Source organism: Moschus berezovskii, chromosome 15 (assembly GCF_049115385.1).
Source record: "Moschus berezovskii isolate FMDL1 chromosome 15, NW_MosBer_1.0, whole genome shotgun sequence".
In the NCBI taxonomy this organism is placed as follows: domain Eukaryota; kingdom Metazoa; phylum Chordata; class Mammalia; order Artiodactyla; family Moschidae; genus Moschus; species Moschus berezovskii.
In genome coordinates this window covers 44,617,969-44,640,674 of record NC_142474.1, presented here as the reverse complement: position 1 = coordinate 44,640,674, position 22,706 = coordinate 44,617,969, and the positions used below count along the sequence as shown (strand labels likewise).

At 45.0% G+C, this 22,706-nt stretch overlaps 1 protein-coding gene across 10 annotated transcripts in view; it reads right to left on the bottom strand.

The window, feature by feature from the left end:
* The window catches only part of RALGAPA2 (Ral GTPase activating protein catalytic subunit alpha 2), a 270,104-nt gene that overhangs the window by 129,258 nt on the left and 118,140 nt on the right, over positions 1–22,706 (bottom strand). For all 10 annotated transcript variants that reach the window (XR_008686475.2, XR_008686472.2, XR_016039170.1 and 7 more), the window contains 3 exons: positions 22,171–22,364; positions 20,820–20,918; positions 20,433–20,588 (listed from right to left, as the gene is read on the bottom strand). Coding sequence is in view for 7 of the 10 variants with exons in the window: in XM_055430686.2 (XP_055286661.2) it covers positions 20,433–20,588; positions 20,820–20,918; positions 22,171–22,364 (449 nt within the window). In the remaining 3 variants the exon portion in view is untranslated. The remainder of the gene's footprint in view (positions 1–20,432; positions 20,589–20,819; positions 20,919–22,170; positions 22,365–22,706) is intronic.

Sequence of the window (22,706 nt, the reverse complement as noted above, 5' to 3'; positions counted from 1 at the left end):
TGAAATCCATTTTCACTTCACAAGTTTCAGACGTGTCAGGGCAATGAGCTGCAAATGGGGCATTCCAAAAATGAAGTTGCCACCAATGCTGAAGACAGCAGAAGTGCGGGCAGCAAGATCAAGTCCCAGGCTCCCCACCCCCTGGACTGCAGCCAGGCTCTTCAACGGAACCTGTTTCTATGGGTGAGAAGATTGGAAAGAGAGGGCAAGATGACAGATGGCTGGCCTGGCCTGCCCGCCACCCACGGAAGGCGGCCCCCAGGAGAAGCAGAGCCGCCAGATACAGCAGCACTGGGCTGGGGTTAACGTGGGGGTTAAAGCGGGGGACTGTGTGGCCAGTTGGCCAACTTACGGCCATATGCTGGCTTATTCCGCTTACCCACACTGAAATGGAACAGCCTGAAGACTACATCTTAGTGACGACATTTTGAAATCAGGAACAACTGGGGTGCTAGAAGGGCAGCAGCTGCACCTTCCCAGAAGAGTGGGGTCCACCCAGTGCTTGGCCATTTCCGGGAAGAGCCCTCTCTCGCCTTCTTCTCCACACACCCCGAGCAGAGTAATGGCTGTGCTCTTTGCAAAGATGGAAATCCTGAGAATGAAACTTTCCGCTCAGTCAGCAGGCCTTCTTCACAGAGACCAGACAGGACAGTGCTTCTCAAACACCAATTATACACATACAACACTCATGTTTCTTTTTTTTTTTTTGTCATATTCAAGTCCAAAGGGAACACTATGTCGTTTTTTTAAAAAGTAACTCACTTTTTTTTTTTTCCACGTAAATAAGAATGTTCTGGAAAACTTTGTGTCGTGTATGTGTGTGTGTGCATGCTCAGTTGCTCAGTTGTGTCTGACTCTTTAAGACCCCATGGAGCCCACCAGCCTCCTCTATCCATGGGATTTCCCAGGCCAAAATACTGGAGTAGGTTGCCAATTCATACTCCAAGGTATCTTCCCGACCCAGGAATCAAACCTGCGTCTCCTGCATTGGCAGGCAGATTCTTTACCACTGCGCCACCCACGGGAAGCCCAGCCTATGTCATAAATAGGAAATAACCCTTTAATCAGTACAATTATAGTGAACCAAGGGTACTGAATTTTTGCTCAAGGTTCCAGTCGGATGCAGGCTCTCCCTGTTAAAAGCGTGGTTTGCATCCTGGGCAGAGAGAGAATTTTGTCCCTGATCCAGCTGCCTGCCTGGGAGTCACAGAGCTGGCAGAGCCAGGGCAACGGCTCCTAGGGTGTGACTCAGGGCTATTCCGTGCCTCCTCCTTTGTGGGAAATGGCCCTATTCTGCAGTCAGACTCAGGCAGCGTAAAAAGAGTCCCAGGTCTGGGGTCAAGGCCCCCTGCACGTGGTCGTGGACAGATCACACTGTGCTAACTTCTGGTTTCTCTTCCAAGCAGGGGCTGATTTCCCCTGGACTTGAATGTATCAGGAAAGATGTGAACACATGCCTTTGTAAACTGGAAAGGGTCACACAGAAGTAAGTGGAGTAAAAACATAAGGGAAGTAAAGGTTATGAAGGATTTTTTACTTTCTGTAATTTCCTTTGTAGAATTCAGTGAACTACTATTTTGCTGATGCTCAGAAAGAGCTTTTTAAAACATTTCAAAGGTGGCCCCCAAAGCCTCTTAGATTATATTCTCCCAGAAGTTAAAAAAATACAAATTAATGCTCTTAAATAATATCCTTAGCAAAGCGTTACAGCAACCAGCCAAAGTGTATATAATTCACAGGGCAAATGATGAAATAAAAATGGGAAAAGGTTTTTTTAGACTTGCTAGAGCCCGCTCTTCTAAGGAGTTCTAGAGTTAACCCCAATCAAGTGAGTCTGATAGCAAAAATTAGTTTCTTTTCCACATTTTAAATGGACTGAAAATAATAAGCAAAACAAGCTGAATGAAAAATAGCCTCTAAAATAGGAATGAAGTTTATTCTTGAAAACTGACCAGCATGAAACTCTTTCACGTGCTTTTGTTCAAGGGAAATCAAATTCAATCTGCAAAACGCTGTAGGAGGAAGAATGGACCCCCAAACTAGTATTTTCCTCTCGTTTTTGGTTAAAAGTCCACACACATGCTACACTGAGTATGAAAACTAGATGGTAAGATGATGATTATGGATGTACGGCTTATCCACAGATTCGGGTTTATGGGAAAGGAACTGGTAGGAGCATCTGTCTCTTATCGCTGATCTTACAAAAAATCAGGTAATTCAAACAGAGGCGTGTTGCTTCCTCCCCTCCAAAGCACAGTTCTATAAACACGAACCGCATTCAGCCTAGTAAATGAATCGCTTTAATTGAATGCTATGTACACAGCAACTGGAAAAACCATAAGTGATAAGAAAAACATATGGTGATAGCAACAGAAATTGGTTTATTCATTTTGCATAGTGCTGTTTCTTTAGTTCTCTTATAATTGACCTTTAGAACGATAAATGTGTAAAATAATTTTGTTTATTATGGCTCCAAACCTTCCAACAATTACACAAAATGAAAATTTAAAAGGAAGGATTCATTCTGGAAGCATTTCCATTGTTTACATAATTGCACAGCTATAATTTAGTGCTCGTGTTGTTATGGAAAATAAAAAAGGGCCATTACAGGCCATTTCAATTCAAAATATTGCACAGTGGTGTCAAAAAATGGGGGAAAAACGTTCAGTATAAAGCAGTTTAAAATGGATTAACCCTGTAAACAGAAACATTTCAATATAGCATTCGATGAAATACAAGTGTTCAAGAAGCAGCCATCCTTCACATGGAATTAGAAATGTTGCAACTGTACTTTCACACCAATTACATATATATTATTCACTTAATATTTGCTCACGGCCCAGCAGATGATGGTGGTAACACAATAGCCGGCCATCTGTCTCCCTGCTTCCTTGGCGGCCTCGCGCCCGCTTCTCGGAGCAAACAGATCCGGTTATTCCCCCGAAAGTCACTCAGACCTTCCAGGAGGCCAAACGGAATTGTTCAGAAATAGAATCCATGTGTGTGAAGTCGCTGGAGTCCTTTCACGTCTGAGGGAAAATGCTAAACCACTGAATGATTTCCTCACTGGTTTTCAGAAGACACTTTTTCTCTATAATAGTCTATGGGAAGTTCTTCTGTTTGGGAAGATGTGGACTGTTGGGATCCTGTTATCCCATTAATCTGGTTAACAGATCCCGTTCGTGGAATTACTAATTAGCAGAAGTGAATGCAGCGGGTTACTTGGAACACTACCTCTGGACATAATCTAAGCTTTCTTTAACAATTAAAGAGGCAGGAACAATCCTGAAGTGCCTTGACAACAAATTTCTAAGTATCAATGACTGCCTTATTGGCGAGGCTGATATGCTGAAAAGTCTTGGCTTCCGGAAGGACAGATCTGAAGAACCCCCCCAAAGTTCAATCCCAAGGTCCCCTCACTGCTGCTGTGGAGTCTCTACTTCTCTAAAACCACAAACTGCAGCCTGGCCCCACCAGGCTCTACAGCAGTTCAGGAAGGGCTTCTGCTGATAAGAAGGCTCTATGACTATGGCCTGTAAGTCGATTTAAGTTGATGTATGGCAAAAAACATCACAATATTGTAAAGTAATTATCCTCCAATTAAAATAAATTCATTAATCTAAAAAAAAAAAGAAGAAGAAGGAAAGAAAAGCCTAACAGGGACTTCTGGTGGCCCAGTAGCTAAGTCTCCGAGTTCCCAATGCAGGAGTTCGGTCCCCGGTAGGGGAACCAGATCCCACATGCCTCAACTAAGACCCAGTGTAGTCAAATAAATGAATAAAAATACATATTAAGAAAAAGAAAATCATAACAGATCATGTCATAAGCACTGCCCTTACAGAAAGACTGTAAATAAACACAGAGGACAAAGCTGAAAAATTACTTTCAAGATCTGGGCCAAGGAATACGCAGTACAAGCAATTCGTTCGCTGCTCTAAAGGCCAAGTGTGGTGTAATCTGTTTGGAGGAAAGGCAGAGGTTTTTATGCATGCTGGACAAATGTGACTTCTCCGGGTGTAACTATGTTACCAAGGTCAGGAGAAACATGACAGGACAGAGTAATTGGGTTCTGCCGCTGGAGAAACAAAATCACCTCCTACTTCTCACCCTGAAAAGTGCTTTGGAGAAGACACAGCAAAGGAGAGAGAGACAAACACAAAACAAACTTCTAAGGGTCACAGGCATTGCTGCTTGAACCATATGCCTAGGACCAGGGACAGAATTAGAAGGCAGATGGCAGAGAAAGCCATTGCAAACCACAAGCCCTATAAGAGAGCCTCAGTTTTTTTTTTTTTTTTTTTATGATTGCTTAACAATGAATCCCTCATCTGAGAAGAAAAACTCAGCTCGCCTTTAAACTGATGAAGATGGGCTGATTGCTCCAGGAAAAGGGAGAGACTGATTGGTTAACTGATTTTAAGAAACACTATATGAATTCTGATACTGGAGCTGACAACGTCACCAGCCTGTCTTACAAGCCTCTTGTTCTTTTTGTTGTCTATAAAAGCTTTAGATATAATTTACCTAGAATAAAAATTCACACTTTAGAGAGCACAACTTGGTGGTTTTTAATATATTCATGGAATCGTGCGTTGTCACCACTAACTTGCGAGGCTGACAAGGGAGGCTGCAAACCCACCAGGAAGTCCTGGCACATTTACGATTCCAGAAGATGAGGGACGCTGTTGAGAATCACAGAGAGAAGGGACTTGCCAGCTGCCCCCTCCCCCGCCCCCTGGCCCTGGAGATGCCTTGGTCTGCCTCTGTAAGGACCGTCTTAGCTGTGACCCTGATAAGCCTCAAATCCACAACATGACAGTTTGCACAACAGGCTGGCCTAATGAGGGTGATGCAGGTGCTTCGGAGCGGTGATTAACCCCTCGCGACGATACTTTAGCAAGTGAGGGCTTCAAGGAGCTGCTGCTGGTAAATGACGAGGTGGGGGATTGGGGGGAGGGGAGCACGGAGGCTGTGTCAGGCTTCCCTGGTGGCTCAGATGATAAAGAATCCACTTGCAATGCGGGAGACCCAGGTTCGATCCCTGGGTCAGGAAACTCCCCTGGAGGAGGGCATGACAAACCCACTCCAGTATTCTTGCCTGGAGGGTTCTATGGACAGAGGAGCCTGGTGGGCTAGAGTCTAAGAAGTTGCAGAGTTGGACACGACGAGGCGACTTTTTCTTTCACTTTCACTTGGAGGCTGTGCCAGTCTCGCATGTACAGACTGAGCGCTCAGCTCACTGGTCACAGACACCTCGTTCTGGAAGAGGACCACCCTGGATAGTCAGATCTGTACACAAAGGCATCTGGGCATCCCTAGAATCTACCAGGGCCTGGGGGGTGGGGGCGGGGGTAGGTCGGAGTATGCTAAACTCTGCTCGTTGCAGAAGAAGCCAAACTGAGTCAAGTCTCTCCACGCTCTCCTCCACCCTGTCCTCAGTAGCTTTGACCGTGTTCTGCAGCAGAAGCAGGGAGTCACAGCCTCACTGAGAACAGGCTGATCAGACACACTAATGGCACCTGAGCACGTGAGAACCTATAGAATCATTGAGGTAGGAGTTATCCCCATGAGTGAACCACGCTGGTTAGTTGCTCAGTTGTGTCTGACTCTTTTGCGACCCCACGGACTGTAGCCCACTGGGCTCCTCTATCTATGGGATTTCGCAGGCAGGAATCCTGGAGCGGGTTGCCATTTCCTTCTCCAGAGGATCGTCCCGACTCAGGGATGGAACCTGTATTTCCTGCATTGGAAGGCGGATCTTCTTTACTGCCTGAAGATACCAGGGAAGCCCCAGGGAGTGAACCACGCACACAAAGGCAGGTACTAGACAGGCAGCCACACTGTTTCCAGGCTCACTGCTTGTCCAGTCTCAGGAACACCTCAGTGAGAAACAGAAGCTCCTCATAACAGTGAACCAGTCCAACCAGTCCACCCTAACGGAGACCAGTCCTGGGTGTTCACTGGAAGGACTGATGCTAAAGCTGAAACGCCAATACTCTGGCCACCTGATGCGAAGAACTGACTCACCTGAAAAGACCCTGATGCTGGGAAACATTGAAGGCAGGAGAAGGGGACGACAGAGGATGAGATGGTTGGATGGCATCACCGACTCAATGGACATAAGTCTGAGTAAGCTCCGGGAGTTGGTGATAGATGGGGAGGCCTGGTGTGCTGCAGTCCATGGGGTCACAAAGAGTCGGACACGACTGAGTGACTGAACTGAACATGATACTGAAAAGAAATTCGTAGAGAAAACCATAAGCTGAACACACTCAGGTGCCGCCCAAGGCCATGGCCAATGTGCAGGGCAGGTATAACTGCCATCACTACTGATGCCAAGCAGAGCAGTTCCTCACCCTCACGCGAAGACCCAGGTTAGGCTCCAACACACATGCCTGTTCTCTCAGGAAGAAGTACCGAAATCCACGGCGGGGAAGATTCACTGAGTCTGCGTGACAGTGTATTCAGTGTTCCTTCGGACCACAAAACCTTAGAGAAGGAAGGTCTGAAAGGTCATCATTCGACCTTTCCGTTTTATACACAGGGAGTAAGAGGTCAATCAAGGCCAGAAAGAGACCAAGGTGTAGACACAAACCCAAGCATCAGAAGAGAAACTGTGACCTCGGGGTCAACGGGGACCCCCTGGACATCAGTGAGCAGAGAGCCTCAAATGCATGGCACCATGCTGAGGGCGACACTCAGCTTTCAAGGGCAAAGTATTCTTTCACCTCGTTCACTCTGCTTAAGAATGCAAATATATTTTTAAAGCTATACTTTCAAGTGAAGTTAACAAGTGGCTGCCGTGGCTTAAAAACGTGTTTCCGGAATGTATACACTAGACACACAGCCCTGATGTCCATGGAGGTGCGATCACAGGGGGGAACCTCCTCTAAGCAATGGCCTCTAAGGGGCAGGGGGCAGCTCTGCACAGTTGAGAGTGAGGTCCAGAGCGTAGGGACCCAATGGGGACAAGCCAGCCCTCCAGGGGTACCCAGGGAAGGAAGCAACAGATGATGGTGACACATAGGCTTTGGGTCTTCACAGAAGCCCCATCCTGCACACACTCACCCAAGACTCGATTAAAAAAAAAGGTATTTTATTTTAACGTCTTATTACTAAAAGGTTCTCTTTTGTTAACATCTCTCAAGCCCACAAATACCTACCAAAGGATATTTTTCCATGGAAGAACAAAAGAGAACTGTTGTTTATTGTTTCTTTAGAAAACAATGTTCTCTCTGAACTGTGTTCCAGTAAATAGCATTAATAGCTGAACAATCTGCAATTACCACCCTGCCACTTATTGTTATGTGTTAAAAAGAAATCAACACACAAAAAGAGATTAATCCCCACAAGGAGAGCACTTCCTCCCAGAAACAAAACTTCCATTTACAATGCTCTTCTTGACGTTGTTTCCTTGTATCCAAGGCCGATCTTGATGGACCATAACTCACAATCATGATTTAAAAATCTCTTATATTAAAAAAAAAAATCCCTCCCTTCCGAATGTAGTTGAAGCAGCCTCCTCCCCCAAGTAACTGTTTAGGACTTGAAACGGGAGAAGCCATCTCATTTCTTCTCTGCCTAAAGAAAACATGAATTTTCTCAAGAATCTTCATCGAGTTCTGAATGGTTAAAGAGGATCTTGTAGGTCAACAGGCTATATTCTGGTCACAGGGAATCCCTTCTGCTATCTGGCACTGGGGTTTCACTGCGCTCACCTTTCCAAGGCCCCCAAGACAGCCACTAGGACCCCACTTCATGGGACAAGAACCTCAAACCAGACAAGCCTGTGTAGTCACGGATGCAAGGAAACAGAGATCCACATGCAAGGTCAGGGCTCAAGCCCCACAGTGGATGCCCCTTTCCTTAGTCTGCCTGTATGGTGGCCAGGCCAGGTGGCCTAGGACAGATACCCCAGAGTGTGAGAGGCTGCAAATCCCAAATCGGTCACATGCCCAGTGTGAACCAGACAGAAACTGGTGTGAACTGGACAGTGGTGTGAACTGGACACCAGGCTGGGAAGTCCCCCGGCCTGATCTCTCACCAGACAGGGCTCCGGACCTCTGAAGAAAGCCACCATCTGTGCCCATGGGCTGACCTGCCACCACACAGGCTGTGCTCGGCTCACCTTTTCCCTGTCGGCTCCCCTGATGGCCTGTGTGGGGAAACAGAGCCCCCCTGAGCCCCTCCCTGTCACACTCACACCTACAGCCACGTCCTCGCAGCCAGATTGGGCTCCAGACAAAATACGTCTCGGATATTTTTCATGTTGATTCTGAATCAATTAGTTCACTTCATGTGTTACTTCTTCAGTTGATTTTTTTTTTTAATCAATTGGCCATACTGGGTCTTTGTGACTGTGTTGGCTACTCTCTAGCTGTGGTACAAGGGCTTCTCATTGTGATGGCTTCTCTTATTGCAGAGTGTGGGCTCTGGGTGCACAGGCTTCAGTACTTGGGGCTCCAGGGCTCTGGAGCACAGGTTCAAGAGCTGTGGCACACAGGCATCATTGCTCTGAGACAGGTGGGATCTTCTTGGACCAGGGATTAAACCTGTGTCTTCTACGTTGGGAGACAGATTCTTTACCACTGAGCCACCAGGGAAGCCCTTCCCTTACAAGCTGAAACATATGAACTGTTCTCCCTCCTCTTTTTTGGAAAAACAGACCCATGTTGGCAATTTCCATAGAGTTCAACTAAAACACCTGCCTCCCCTGCTTCAGTCTCCCTGGTTAAACCTTCACGTGTTTTCCTGTCCTTGGTTAAGTTGGGAGCTTCCTTTCATCCTCTGATGGCTGCCGAAATGCATGGGTTAATTCACAGGGCCTAGCCCTTCCCCTGCCCTGGCATCCCTGCACAGCTTCTCTTTGCTGACTCTCCGGGTTGGAAAGTCTTTGCTGGAGTCCTAGGCACCATCCCACTCAAGTATTCTTGCCTGGAGAATCCCATGGACGGAGGAGCCTGGTGGGCTACAGTCCACGAGGTCGCAAAGAGTCGGACACGACTGAGCGACTTCACTTTCTTTTTTCACTTTGAGGCACCATAGGGTGTGACCCCTCTGGTTTCTACTCACTAGATGCCAGCACGCCCCACTCCCCACTGTGACAACCGGAACGTCTCCAGACACGTCCAACATCCCCAGAGCTCCCCCACGGCTCAGGAATCCCTGTTCTCCCATCAACGGGGGCAAGCTTGCCACTGAAGAAGGTCAATGCCTGCTCTGAAACTAACAAAGCCAAAAGCGCAACCAGAAGGTCCAGCTCAAAGGCCACAGTTACCTGCTCCTCCCCAGGACGCACTTGGGTTCAGGGAGCTCTCCTGTGACTCCTCTGATGCTCTATCAATTGACACATTGCTGGAGTGTCCACTCCCCCTGAGAGCCTGCTAAGGAAGATTCTGGTGACTTGGGCTTCGAGAGACCATGGACCTTCCAGAGAGAGGCCTCAAGGTAAAAGAACGTTTTCTCTGCTGGAAACTGCAGGCTAGCTCATACACTACATGGTGAGCGTATCCAGTAGGAATACAAGTTTCTAATTTTCCATATATTGAGTTGCTATATTGCATTTTTATTTACTGTATGTCATGCAGACACTTATTAGACCGTGATGGCTAAACAGATGTAATTAGTATCCTTCACTGGTAGCATGTACTTGAAAGTCTCGACATTTTCAGCTCAGGAAGGGAAGTCCGACAAAGCATAGTGTTGGTCTCTCAGGTGGACTGTTCCTCTCAGGACCACCCCCGAGGTGATCACCTTACACCTTTTGAAGCCATGGAACAAGCTGGCAGCACACACGTCACCCTCATCACTGAAGCCTCCACCATCTGTTACCTTTCACATAGCTCTACTTTCTTAGTTAGGTGTCGGGGGCTTGGACTGCAGCTTAATGAAAATAATTACTGGTTTTACAGCTAAAAAGAGAAGGAAAAAGCCCTGAAGTCTGTTGTTTTGGTGCAGTCATCTATCTTAAGTCTCCAAGGCCACTGAGAAGCTGAACCAAGTTATAATAGAATGTTCTTTGATGAAACTTGACTAATCTATGGCTTATCCATTCTCATGAAACCTTATGGGAAACACTCAGGAACCAGTGGATGCTACCTCATACAAGACTGACTCTGTGATACAGACATTTCATCATGTGGGGTCTGGACAACAAGCACACAGTCAGTCAGTCAGTTCAGTCGCTCAGTCGTGTCCGACTCTCCGCGACCCCATGAATCACAGCACGCCAGGCCTCCCTGTCCATCACCAACTCCCGGAGTACACTCAAACTCATGTCCACAGAGTCGGTGATGCCATCCAGCCATCTCATTCTCCGTCGTCCCCTTCTCCTCCCGCCCCCAACCTTTCCCAGCATCAGAGTCTTTTCCAGTGAGTCAACTCGTCTCATGAGGTGGCCAAAGTATTGGAGTTTCAGCTTTAGCATCAGTCCCTCCAATGAACATCCAGGATTGATCTCCTTTAGAATGGACTGGTTGGATCTCCTTGCAGTATAAGGGACTCTCAAGAGTCTTCTCCAACACCACAGTTCAAAAGCATCGATTCTTCGGCGATCAGCTTTCTTCACAGTCCAACTCTCACATCCATACATGACCACGGGAAAAACCATTGCCTTGACTAGACGGACCTTGGTTGGCAAAGTAATGTCTCTGCTTTTTAATATACTATCAAGGTTGGTCATAACTTTCCTTCCAAGGAGCAAGCGTCTTTTAATTTCATGGCTGCAGTCAGCATCTGCAGTGATTTTGGAGCCCAAAAAAATAAAGTCTGACACTGTTTCCACTGTTTTTCCATCTATTTCCCATGAAGTGATGGGACCAGATGCCATGATCTTTGTTTTCTGAATGTTGAGCTTCAAGCCAACCTTTTCACTCTCCTCTTTCACTTTCATCAAGAGGCTTTTGAGTTCCTCTTCACTTTCTGCCATAAGGGTAGTGTCATCTGCATATCTGAGGTTATTGATATTTCTCCCAGCAATCTTGATTCCAGCTTGTGCTTCTTCCAGCCCAGCGTTCCTCATGATGTACTCTGCATATAAGTTAAATAAGCAAGGTGACAATATACAACCTTGACGAACACCTTTTCCTACTTGGAACCAGTCTGTTGTTCCATGTCCAGTTCTAACTGTTGCTTCCTGACCTGCATACAGGTTTCTCAAGAGGCAGGTCAGGTGGTCTGGGATTCCCATCTCTTTCAGAATGTTCCACAGTTTATTGTGATCCACACAAGCACACAGTAGGAATTATTATTAACTTAAGGATACACATCAGGAGACGACTGACACACACCACCTATCCTTGTAAATATTTACTCTTCCGTCAAACCTAAAACTTGAAAGTTTCGTTTATTGCTACAGTAAACCCTTTTTTCAGTAAAATACCACTCAATTTGACTAATGTAAATTCAAACTAACGGGAATTATATATTTTTAGAAAAATAGAAGTTTGTTTTTAAGTGTCTAATTATTTCCAGTAACAAAATGAGCTAAGACAACGTGAAATAACTGAGACTCTTAGAAGTTCTAGCGACTTCACTTTCACTTTTCACTTTCACACATTGGAGCAGGAAATGGCAACCCACTCCAGTGTTCCTGCCTGGAGAATCCCAGGGACGGGGAAGCCTGGTGGGCTGCCGTCTATGGGGTCGCACAGAGTCGGACACGACTGAAGCGACTTAGCAGCAGCAGCAGCAGCAGCAGCAGCTTAATAACTGCAAATAAATCTATACTTTGCTTGAATTCCAACAGGATTAGAGAGCACCTTCTCTCACGTGGAGAGAAACTGTGCCTGGAAGTCTTTCCCGTACATTTATACTTCCCAACAGGTTAGAATTCTTTGGGGACATCCCTGGGTGTACCCTCTGACACACCTGCTGAGTCTGCCCTGGTGCTGCCATGTCCATGGTGAGGAGGGGTCCCATCCTGCCCTGCTCCCACTTTTTCTCAATTCATCACCTTGCTTTCCCGAACCAATGCTGCTTTGAGAAAAAAAAAAATGAACACAGTGCCAGGAGATCTTGCCTTCTTGGGGCACTTAGCATTCAGCCCTACACCCCACTGGGCTGCAATATTCCACACACAAAACATACCACATACATGCACACAAGTATATAAATACACGGGGCTTCCCTTGGTGATTCAGTGGTAAAGAAGGTTCGATCCCTGTGAAGGGAAGATCCCCTGGAGAAGGAAATGAAAACGCACTCCAGTATTCTCACAGGGATAATCCCATAGACAGAGGAGCCTGGTGGGCTATAGTCCATGGGGTCACAAAAGAGATGGACACGATTTAGTGAGCAAAACAGCAACAACAAACAATATAAATACATACACAAACATGCATACACACATATAAATAAACTCACACACACACATAAATCCTCGCCAGGTCCTCATCCCCTCGCCTGCTTCTATGCCTCCTGTCATCAGCCCTCCTGGCCACGGTCCACCCCACACAACCACCAAGCCTCAAGCTTCCTAACGCGCTTGTGCTCAGCTCCCCGTTATCCGCAGGACGAACTCGGCTCTGGACAAGGCTCTCTCCAGTGCTGCCCAGATCCACGTCCACGCATGCATCGGGTACTAGATCAAAACCACCCTGGTTGTTGCTCCTTCAACGTGCCCTGAGAAACCCTATCCTGCTTCTTGTCCTCCCACCATCCTTGGAAGTCCTGCCGGAGGCCCACTGCCCGTGAGCTGCTTCCAAACCAGCCAATGTCTAGGGGTGTTCAGCACGGTTCCATCTCTGCAGTGTGGGCATCGCTCAGGCAGCCCTTTGCATAAGAGAATGGATGTTACAGACACTCTTTGTCTGTGGGTCTCATACCACCAGATACACCCTCAGAACCGTGCTGGTCTTTACTATGGTGGGGAAAAGTGCTCAATGGGAAAAGGTCATTGAAGCTTTTACTATATCGAGGAAAGGACAACGTGGCCCTAATAATAAACTGCCCAGCAATAAATCAGAAGACCCAGTAATGCTCAAAGAAGGGCCTCCGAGGTCCCCGGGGCCCCCTCATCCACTTGACTGCCTGTGGTTGGGCAAGGTCCCTGAGGCCTGTGGGGGACAGAGCTCAATCTAGCGCCCAGGTCTGGGAGTTCCCAGTACGAGGCTTGTCATCCCTTAAAGTCAAATGCTGAATATATTCTAAAGTCATCTGAAATTCTGGAGTCTTGGAAAATACACTTTCCCATTCTTAAAAACCTGAGGAATCATCTATAATAATAATTCACCTTATTTCACTCATTGCAACAAACCTACAATTTTTAAAAATTGTTTTCTGATGAAGCTTTTAAAATAACCTTCTAAAGTTCCTCTACTGACACACATCAAGGTTATTTAACCTTCCCAACATTAGCTGGACCTTTAAATTTATAAATATGCACTTTATCCTGCTGGCACCAAATTAAAATCCCATGAATTCAAACCTGTATAAAAATCACTCCCTGTACAGAATAAGAACTTTAGAGATGTATTAGAACTATTTCCTTGGATAGCAGATAAGTTAGGTCTCCAATCTGACATGTTAATTCTACACTTTTTCTAAAACTGAACATTCACTTATGTTTCGCCATAAATACATTTATAAATTTATGTACAGCTCACATAGATGGTTCTAGTTATGTCTAAATTTCCAGCGAAGAACGATTCTTTGTCTGAGAAAAGGTGATGCAATTATTACGTATTGCTGCATGATACAGGCTGTCTGGGGTTATTAGAAGCAGGTATGGCCAATTTACAAGTGTCACCCCCGCACCTTGCTTTCAGGGCTCAATGCTGAGCCTCATGCTCACCGAGGGGCCCCTTGGGATCTCCTTACAAATGACTGTTTATTATTATATTATTCCATCATGTATCTCATGAGAGGAGGTTGTAACATCCGTTAAGAAAATCAGGAACTGTTGTGACTTCTATGATAGAATATTCCTCTGTGCTTGATGTTTAAAACTATGCTTTCTTTAGCACTGGTAGGGAAAAGATGCACTAAAATGTATAGCAGAGTGAAAGCAAAAAGGTTCCTAAAACAAGTTAAATACTCTTGGCTACAAAACAAATTAGCGGGGGTGCGGGATGGGAGAAAGAAATGCTCCCAGTGCTTTTAGCACCTGAAATATCAAGCTGCTTGGATCCCACACTACTGGTGCCTCCCAGGACATCACTGGGGGAGCCAGGTTCTTACAAACGAAAGATTTCTGTGCTGAGTCTGAGACAAAAGGGGTTTCTATCAGGGCATTAGAGGGCTCATAGACTGGCTAGAGGACCCAGGCGGCAACCCTGCCCAGCCGGGCACCCAGCCACTGGGGTATGACCCCAGCAGGGTCTTGGCTGCCAGCGATGCAGGGGCTGGAGCAATGCAGCCTACCCCACCTGCCATCTAGAGCCACACGAGGCCCCTGCTGGGCTGGAACACGGCTGGATGTCAACTGGCCTCCAGGCTGTCCAGCCCTCTGGCATCGATCCCACAGCAGGCATGTGCTGCCTGGGGTTGGGAGTGCCTGGAAAGGGAACCAATGGCCAGGACACACGAGAAACATCCAGGTCACAAAGGTCACTGGACACGTCATTCCTCGTATCTGACCCACAGCAGGGGGACTGGTTCTTTCTCACTCAGTTCAGTTTAGTCGCTCAGTCGAATCTTTGCAACCCCGTGGGCTGCAGCACGCCAGGCTTCCCTGTCCATCACCAACTCCCGGAGCTTACTCAAACTCATGTCCATTGAGTCGGTGATGCCATCCGACCATCTCATCCTCTATCGTCCCCTTCTCCTCCCGCCTTCAATCTTTCCCAGCATCAGGGTCTTTTCCAATGTGTCGGTTCTTCGCATCAGGTGGCCAAAGTATTGGAATTTCAGCTTCAGCATCAGTCCTTCCAATGAATATTCAGGACTGATCTCTTTTAGGATGGACTGGTTGGATCTCCCTGCAGTCCAAGGGACTCTCAAGAGTCTTTTCCAACACCACAGTTCAAAAGCATCAATTCTTCAGCACTCAGCTCTCTTTATAGTCCAACTCTCACATCCTCACTATGTTCTGAAATTCCAGGATGCCTAGTAACAGGTTTTAGTCAAATGGTTATGTTCCAAAGTAAGAAACTATATGGATGAGGGGAAAAAAAACCCAACACCCTAAGACATTGGAAAAATAAAATGGGCTCATTTGGCCGAGGGGCTGCCTTGCCTTCCTCGGCATCCTTAGTGTCACCACGAGGGTCTGTGCTCAAAGTGGCGGCCTCAAACTGAGTGTGTTCCTCAGTCTACCCCCTCAAAATCTCCCAGGGGCCCCCTCAGGGCGGTGCGACAATCATATGCAGGTCAGGGGGCCAAGGTGAAAGGAAGTCATATCACTTATATACTCAGTGGCACGCCAAGCCTGAAGCACAGAAGGCTGGGAGCCCAGGCTCCTGTCACCCCTTATACTGCATCCTGACTTCACGGAGCGAGGGCCTGGAGTGCAGCAGACTTTGCTAAACCTATTTCCCCACCTGAGAGCGGCCTCGTGCTTTTTGGTTTGTTACCAAATATGATAACATGACTTCCCTGATGGCTCAGTGGTAAAGAATCTGCCTGCAAATGCAGGTTTGATCCCTGGCTCAGGAAGATCCCCTGGAGGAGGGCATGGAGACCCATTCTAGTATTCTTGCCTGGAGAACCCCATGGACAAAGGAGCCTGGTGGGCTATCATCCATGGGGTCGCAAAGAGTCAGACACAACTGAAGCGACTGAGCACACGTGCACAATAATGCAACATCATAGATGAAAACGACAAAGACCTTCATTTCCCAAAATTTCTATATGCAGATTTGCAACCATAATTGCACTGATGTAAGCTCCACATTTAAAGGGGAATTTAACTTTGATGTATTTAACAGACAAATTGCATTAAGACCTTCAATCTGTAAGTCATTGTTAAAAAATAGTTTACTTAAATTTTAAGCAAAGAAAACTTTCCAGTCTTTGATATATGTTCTTAGAAACATAAAAATAACATTCCTTTCCTCAACTGTCCTTTTCCATTTCACACATATTGATCTGTCCATATGTTTTAAATAATGATGAAATTAATAGGAACTGTTTTTAATAAATCCAAATCCTAGGTCCTTTCATGTCCACATATTCAGAGTGGGAGACTGAGGTGAAAAAGCTGCTTAAGTATTAGGACAGACGAAGCAGAACCGGGAACAGCTTTGGAAGAGAAGCTGGTGAGGAACCGGGTGGGAGCAAGGGAGGGTATTGCAGGCGGGATGGGAGGAGGGCTCCGAGGGAGGAGGACTCTGAGTGGGGGGCAGGACTGAGGACAAAGCCCAGGTGAGACAAGACAGGAGGAGGGACGCGGTTGAGGCCTGTTTGTTTGCCCGATGTGTGCGGTGTTGAATCCACGGGAGACACAGACCCTGCAGAATAAGCCAGGCTTCCCGAGAGCTCTCACAACCCTTCTTATGTGTGGCGCTGGTCAAATGCCCTCAATATCTTTTGAGCCTTAGCTGTTTATACAGCGGGTCATGATATTTGTCTAACTGAACTGCAGAGAAGAATCGATGGGCAACATCACGAGTTCCCAGCCCTGGGTCTGGCACTGCGGTGGTGCGGAGATGGCGACCGTCCGCCTCCCCCAGCCCAGACACAGAACAGCAGGCCGGAGGGAAGCCAGCAAGAAGACCCCCTGCACAGCAAGTCCAGGCAGTCCCAAGAGCCTTCCTGAATCTTACTCATAATTTATAGTTATTTTTGAAAGTCTTTACCATCCTAATTATTTTCTAAATCAGCAACAGGATCCATTTTTTTCTTAAAAATTTCACAGTCAAGGAAAAATGAAGCTATTTCAAAGCATTTTCTCCATCACACCAATAAACCATGAACTCCCACTATACACATCTTATTGTGGGACATGTCACTCGATAAGGCCATGGTTTTATCTATGAAACTGTTGAGTAACTGGTCCAAACAACACTAAAAGCAGTTGGTTTGGAATGTGCTACATTTTGAATTCTGACTGTTTGGTATATGTATTCCGATTACTTTTTAGAATACAGAAATGACTGTATTTGTTTATGTAACTAATTTGCTATTATATTAGATAAAACTGCTACTTTATATGACTGTAACACAGAACATCATCAGAAAGATATTTTACAATTTTTTTTAACAAAAAGAAATCTTCCATTACTGTAAGTGCTCTTGTGTTTGAAAAAAAGATTTTTTAACATTTTAGATCTTATTTCTAATTCCAGACTTTCTAAGTCACTACAGACATGGTTTTGCTATTCTCCGATCTGGGAAAGCATCTGTAACTTGGGCCAGGCCATAGCACCAAGCTCCCCAGGGAACTGGGTCTCCCAGGAACTTCCAAGGCTCTGTTTGGCAGGTGAACCACCAACATGCAGACAAGAGTGCCACCCAGAGGCAAGAGGAAGAAATTCACCTTGGATTTTATTTGGAAGACAAAACTAATTTGTTAAAAATCTAAAAATATTAGTACTTATTTCATTAAAAACTAAGGAATATTTTTTACAAGGTTCTCTCTGCAAGGAAGAAGCTGTCCAGTGCCAGGCTACATAAAAGCACAGCACTTTGAAAACTCTTACAAGACAGAAAGTCCAAGTCACAGGTGCACAGTCAGTCAATTAAGAAATTAAATTTAACTGTATTCTTTATAGTACATGCTTTCTTTGCTTTTTATAATTAATATAACATGTGTTTCCAGAAGTCATAGAAGTTCTGGAGCAACCACCATGACCTATTTAGACATGTGGACCAAAAGTTAAACTAATTACCGGAGACATTTCTTACTTAAATAAGAAAAGTTTCTTTCATTAGAAAGCCTTCTGCATAATTTACTTCTGGCAAAGGAATAAAGTTTATTTAGAGTAATTCTGTTTGGCAGACAGTCATCACTTCTCAAACATATACCAATAATTGTTAAGGTTACAGTAAAATTTAGTCAATTCTATGAAACATAAAAACATGAGCTTCTAATGGTGGAAACAAAAGACTGATTATAAAAGAGATTTATGATATCCCTGTTCTCTCTTAGAAGTCTGGATGGTGGGATTACTACTAGCAGTGGGCCATCATTTAAGATTTATGTATTTTTAAAATGAACTACAAAAGATCAAACTTAACCAAAAATAAGGCATACATTCAAGTGTTAAAATTTTACATATAAACTTTGAAAACTCTTTTTCTACCCTGCAAAACCCCGTTTTTGAAATGATGTTAGGGGTTCTCAAATGTAATAATATACAGATCGCATCTCATTTTACTGTTTCATTTTTACTCCAACACGCTTTAAAATAGAAAGGATTCTAAACAGACCTATTTACATGACTTTCTGGAAAACTCATTCTAGAAATACTAAGTGTTTACAGCTGATTTAAAATTTATTTGTATTAAATTTTACAAAGAATTCTACAGAGATTGTACAGCTGATTATCATTTCCAAGTAGATGTTTTTCCTGCAAAGCTTAGCAAAATGCTGCTTTAAGGTACAGGGTTGTTAACTGCACCTTCCTTGCTTGATTCTGTCACTGAGGGATCCCATTCATATCTGTGAGTTAATTTTCTTTCCTATTTTTACCCTTAATCTTCCACATGCCCTGAGTTGCATCATTCTATAAAACATGCCTTCATCTGCAATGATGGCTGCAACATATCTGAGCAAGGAGTACAAACAAGTCTACTTACACATCCCTATTTCTACATGCATCTAAGTCCAACCTGCTCCATAGATGTCCACTGCATGCTGCTGGAAATGTAGTGAATATGACAGAGACAACACAGTAGGACAGTATGGCTATTATTTTGGGGGAGAAGTTTAATGACTAAAGCTCGAAGAGTTTGCTGCTGCTAAGTCACTTCAGTCGTGTCTGACTCTGTGTGACCCCATAGACAGTAGGCCACCAGGCTCCCTCGTCCCTGGGATTCTCCAGGCAAGAACACTGGAGTGGGTTGCCATTTCCTTCTCCATGTGTGAAAGTGAAAAGTGAAAGTGAAGTCGCTCAGTCGTGTCCGACCCTTAGTGAACCCACAGAATGTAGCCTACCAGGCTCCTCCATCCATGGGATTTTCCAGGCAAGAGTACTGGAGTGGGTTGCCACTGCCTTCTTCGCTCAAAGAGTTTAGCAGGGAATATTTCACAAGGGTTTTAAATAGGGCCCAAGGCAAGCCTGGCAAATTTGGAGAATGACCTCTTACATGTATCAAAAGGTTTGTGTGTCTGCATCATATATTCAAAGCATCAAATAAAGACAGAAAGGATGGCTACTCGGTAGTTCACAAATGACTCCAGTTCACTGATAAGTATTATCAATTAAAAGGGTAAATTCTGAAACATTCCCAAACCTATAATTAGTCAAGAGGAAGTGAAGTAAAAGTCACTCAGTCATGTCTGACTGTTTGCAACCCTATGGACTATACAGTCCATGGAATTCTCTAGGCCAGAATACTGGAGTGGGTAGCCTATCCCTTTGCCAGTAGATCTTCCTGACCCAGGACTTAACCCGGGGTCTCCTTCATTGCAGGCAGATTCTTTATCAACTGAGCCATCAGGGAAGCCCAGTCAAGCTGTCAAGAGGACCTGGTGCTAAAATTAAATGCCTTCACTTTATTTAAACTCTTCCCTTTCCTTTTTGCCACCTCCAATGCTACCATCTTAGTTCTTGCCATTAAAAACAACAACAGCAAACTATATTTGTTTAATCACTTCCTCATTAATCTCCAGGCCCAATGTCCTACTCTATCTTAGCACTGTCACCTTTCTAAACCCATCCTCCAAGTAAAGTCCAGGACAATCTCAAGCTTCACAAATCAATCATGTCACTTGTCTGCTTGATATTCAGATAGTAAGTCAAGAGTCAGTGTTCCCACCCCTTCCCTGTCCTCCACCCACAAGCAGGGGCCTTCTAAAAGGAGGAAGGCCAGAGGCTGCAGGCTGGTGACTGGTGGCTCCTTTGGCCCTTCTGTTTCAACTTAACCGCCAATCACATTTCTTTAAGAGAAATTACCTCCCCTTCAAGAGATGTCAGAAACCATAATTTAAGGTGAGGTCATTCTCGAGAACATCCTAACTCCTAAAACAGTAGCTTTCAAACATTTTTAAATGAACAAAGTCATTTTCTTCCTAACAATATCTAATGTAGAACCCCAGCAAAAAGATGAGTGAGATGAGTATTTCTGAGGCTGACAACAGGCAGAGATTAGATCACACAGAACTGGACAGGCCACAGAGTAAAATTCAAATTCGGTTGGTGAAATGCAGAGTCAGTGGGAAGAAGCAGCAGCCTGGATGAGACACGCTGGACTCATTCCTGAAAGGCCACTGGTGCTGCTGCATGTGAAAGACTCAAAACTACGGAGAATTTCAACCTTCAGGCGTACTTTCATAAACCCTAATTTCACCTGCAAAAACATGACATGTGCAATGGAGGCTTCACAGATACCTGGTCCTCGCTGGTCAGGCCCAGGTGCATGACGAGGTAAAAATGCACCAGGAAGTCTGAGTTGGGCAGGACGTCCTGGCGCCGGGTCATCATGGAGCAGATCAGCTTATAGGCTTGGAGTTTGCCTACCTTATAATCGTCAGGCAGCGTCGTCGCCTGCCAAGGAGACGTTTAGAGATTTAATCAACCCCAGATGCAAATGCGTTTTGTCCTTTCATTTACTTCTCAGTTGTCCACAAAGTTGTTTATGGAGATGTGGGAAGCGCTGGCTTGAGTAAGACCCAGCCTGTCTTCAAAACATGCAGTCTTGGGCAATTACATTTTTTAAACTCAATTTCAGAAAGGAAGGGGAAATTACAATAAGGGAATAAACACATATTCACTTGCCTTAAATAGCCATGATGCAAACATTCTGAGCGGTGGGATCAAGGCAGGAGGAGATGGAGAAGACTGGTTATCCAGGCTTATTGCCAGGTTATCCCGTATCTATGATTCGAAACGAGGAGAAACTTAGGCAAGGTAATACACAGTTTATCCCAATGACACGTCAATATTGTGCTCCACGGTCAAACAGCTGCTGCCAATTAAATTTCTGTAAGTTGAGTGAAAAGCTACAGCATTTACAAGTACTTCTTTTATCATGAGATCTATTGTCTTTCTGAACTGTGTGCTGGTTTTAGATCTAATGCAAAACTGCTGCTGCTGCTGCTGCTGCTGCTAAGTCACTTCAGTCGTGTCCGACTCTGTGCGACCCCATAGACAGAAGCCCACCAGGCTCCCCCGTCCCTGGGATTCTCCAGGCAAGAACACTGGAGTGGGTTGCCATTTCCTTCTCCAATATGTGAAAGTGAAAAGTGAAAGTGAAGTCGCTCAGTTGTGTCCCACCCTTAGCGACCCCACGGACTACAGCCAAGCAGGCTCCTCCATCCATGGGATTTTCTAGGCAAGAGTAGGGCATTGTTATTCCTTCAATCTTAATGCCTGCAGAGGTCATCCTGAACTTCAAGTGATAAGGAATGGTTTCATGAGTTATACTGTACAAACACAAATCACATTTTTGAAAAAAGAAAAAAAGTACTAACATGGGGAAAATGTATATTGTAAACAAAAACCAACACTAGAATGAAAATTGTATGTATTCTTTTACAAAGTACAAGAGATTGTACTTTTACAAAAATTATCCTCAGAAATAAGATTACATATTAATAATGGCTTTCGAGGTGGACGGTGAAGTTAAATTTCTTCTTAGCATTTCTCTACATTCAAATTCTGTACAATAAGACCAGTATTGCTTTTATAAAGACAGTAACTACAACTATTGTATAATATCCCATTCTTTGATATCCTGCTGCTGCTGCTGCTAAGTCGCTTCAGTTGTGTCCGACTCTGTGCGACCCCATAGATGGAAGCCCACCAGGCTCCCCCGTCCCTGGGATTCTCCAGGCAAGAACACTGGAGTGGGTTGCCATTTTCTGCTCCAATGCATGAAAGTGAAAAGTGAAAGTGAAGTCACTCAGTCTAATAGTTTATTTATGCATTAAATGAAATAACTTTTAGACATATGTAAAATGACCAAACTATAAATTTTTTATTTTTTGATCACCAAATGTACTTTGCCTCAGTATCTAAAACTCCTGGTCCAGAATGTGTTCAAAAGTTACATGCAACACAGTTTTTAGGTTAAGTGACAAATCAATGATACCATACTAGAATGAAAGGTAACTATAGCAGGACATACCTTTGCTAGCTTGTACCAGAGCTCATAGAGATAGCCAAACACCCTGGCATGGATTTTGGGTGACTGGATATTATTCACATCTCCAAGGATCCCCAAGATTCTTCGCCACAACACAGCGGCTGAGTCTGGGTGCCAACCGGTGAGGGTCCCCCCAGCAATTATACTGCAGTCATCAGCAAGGCATTCACTGCTGTCTGTGAGGGAAAACATGTGTTAACACAATTTTTATTTCATTGTTACAGCCTTTTATCTTTAATGCAAATGACCTATGCTTGAACATGTATGCAAATTCAGAGTAAAACAATTCAGAATAAAACAATTGAGATGAGGTGTAAAATGGCTGACGACTTAGAAGGACAGGAAACTGAGATTGATGAGGAAATGTCAGATGACTCTGATTCTTCCAACTAAAAGGGTGACAGCCCAGAGTTGACGAGACAGTTCCTGGAGACCCTGAGAAGGTCTTCATAAGTAGTGGAGTGGAAGGAGAACTTGAGTAGGATGCGGAGGGAGCATGGTCATGAGAAAAAGTGGCC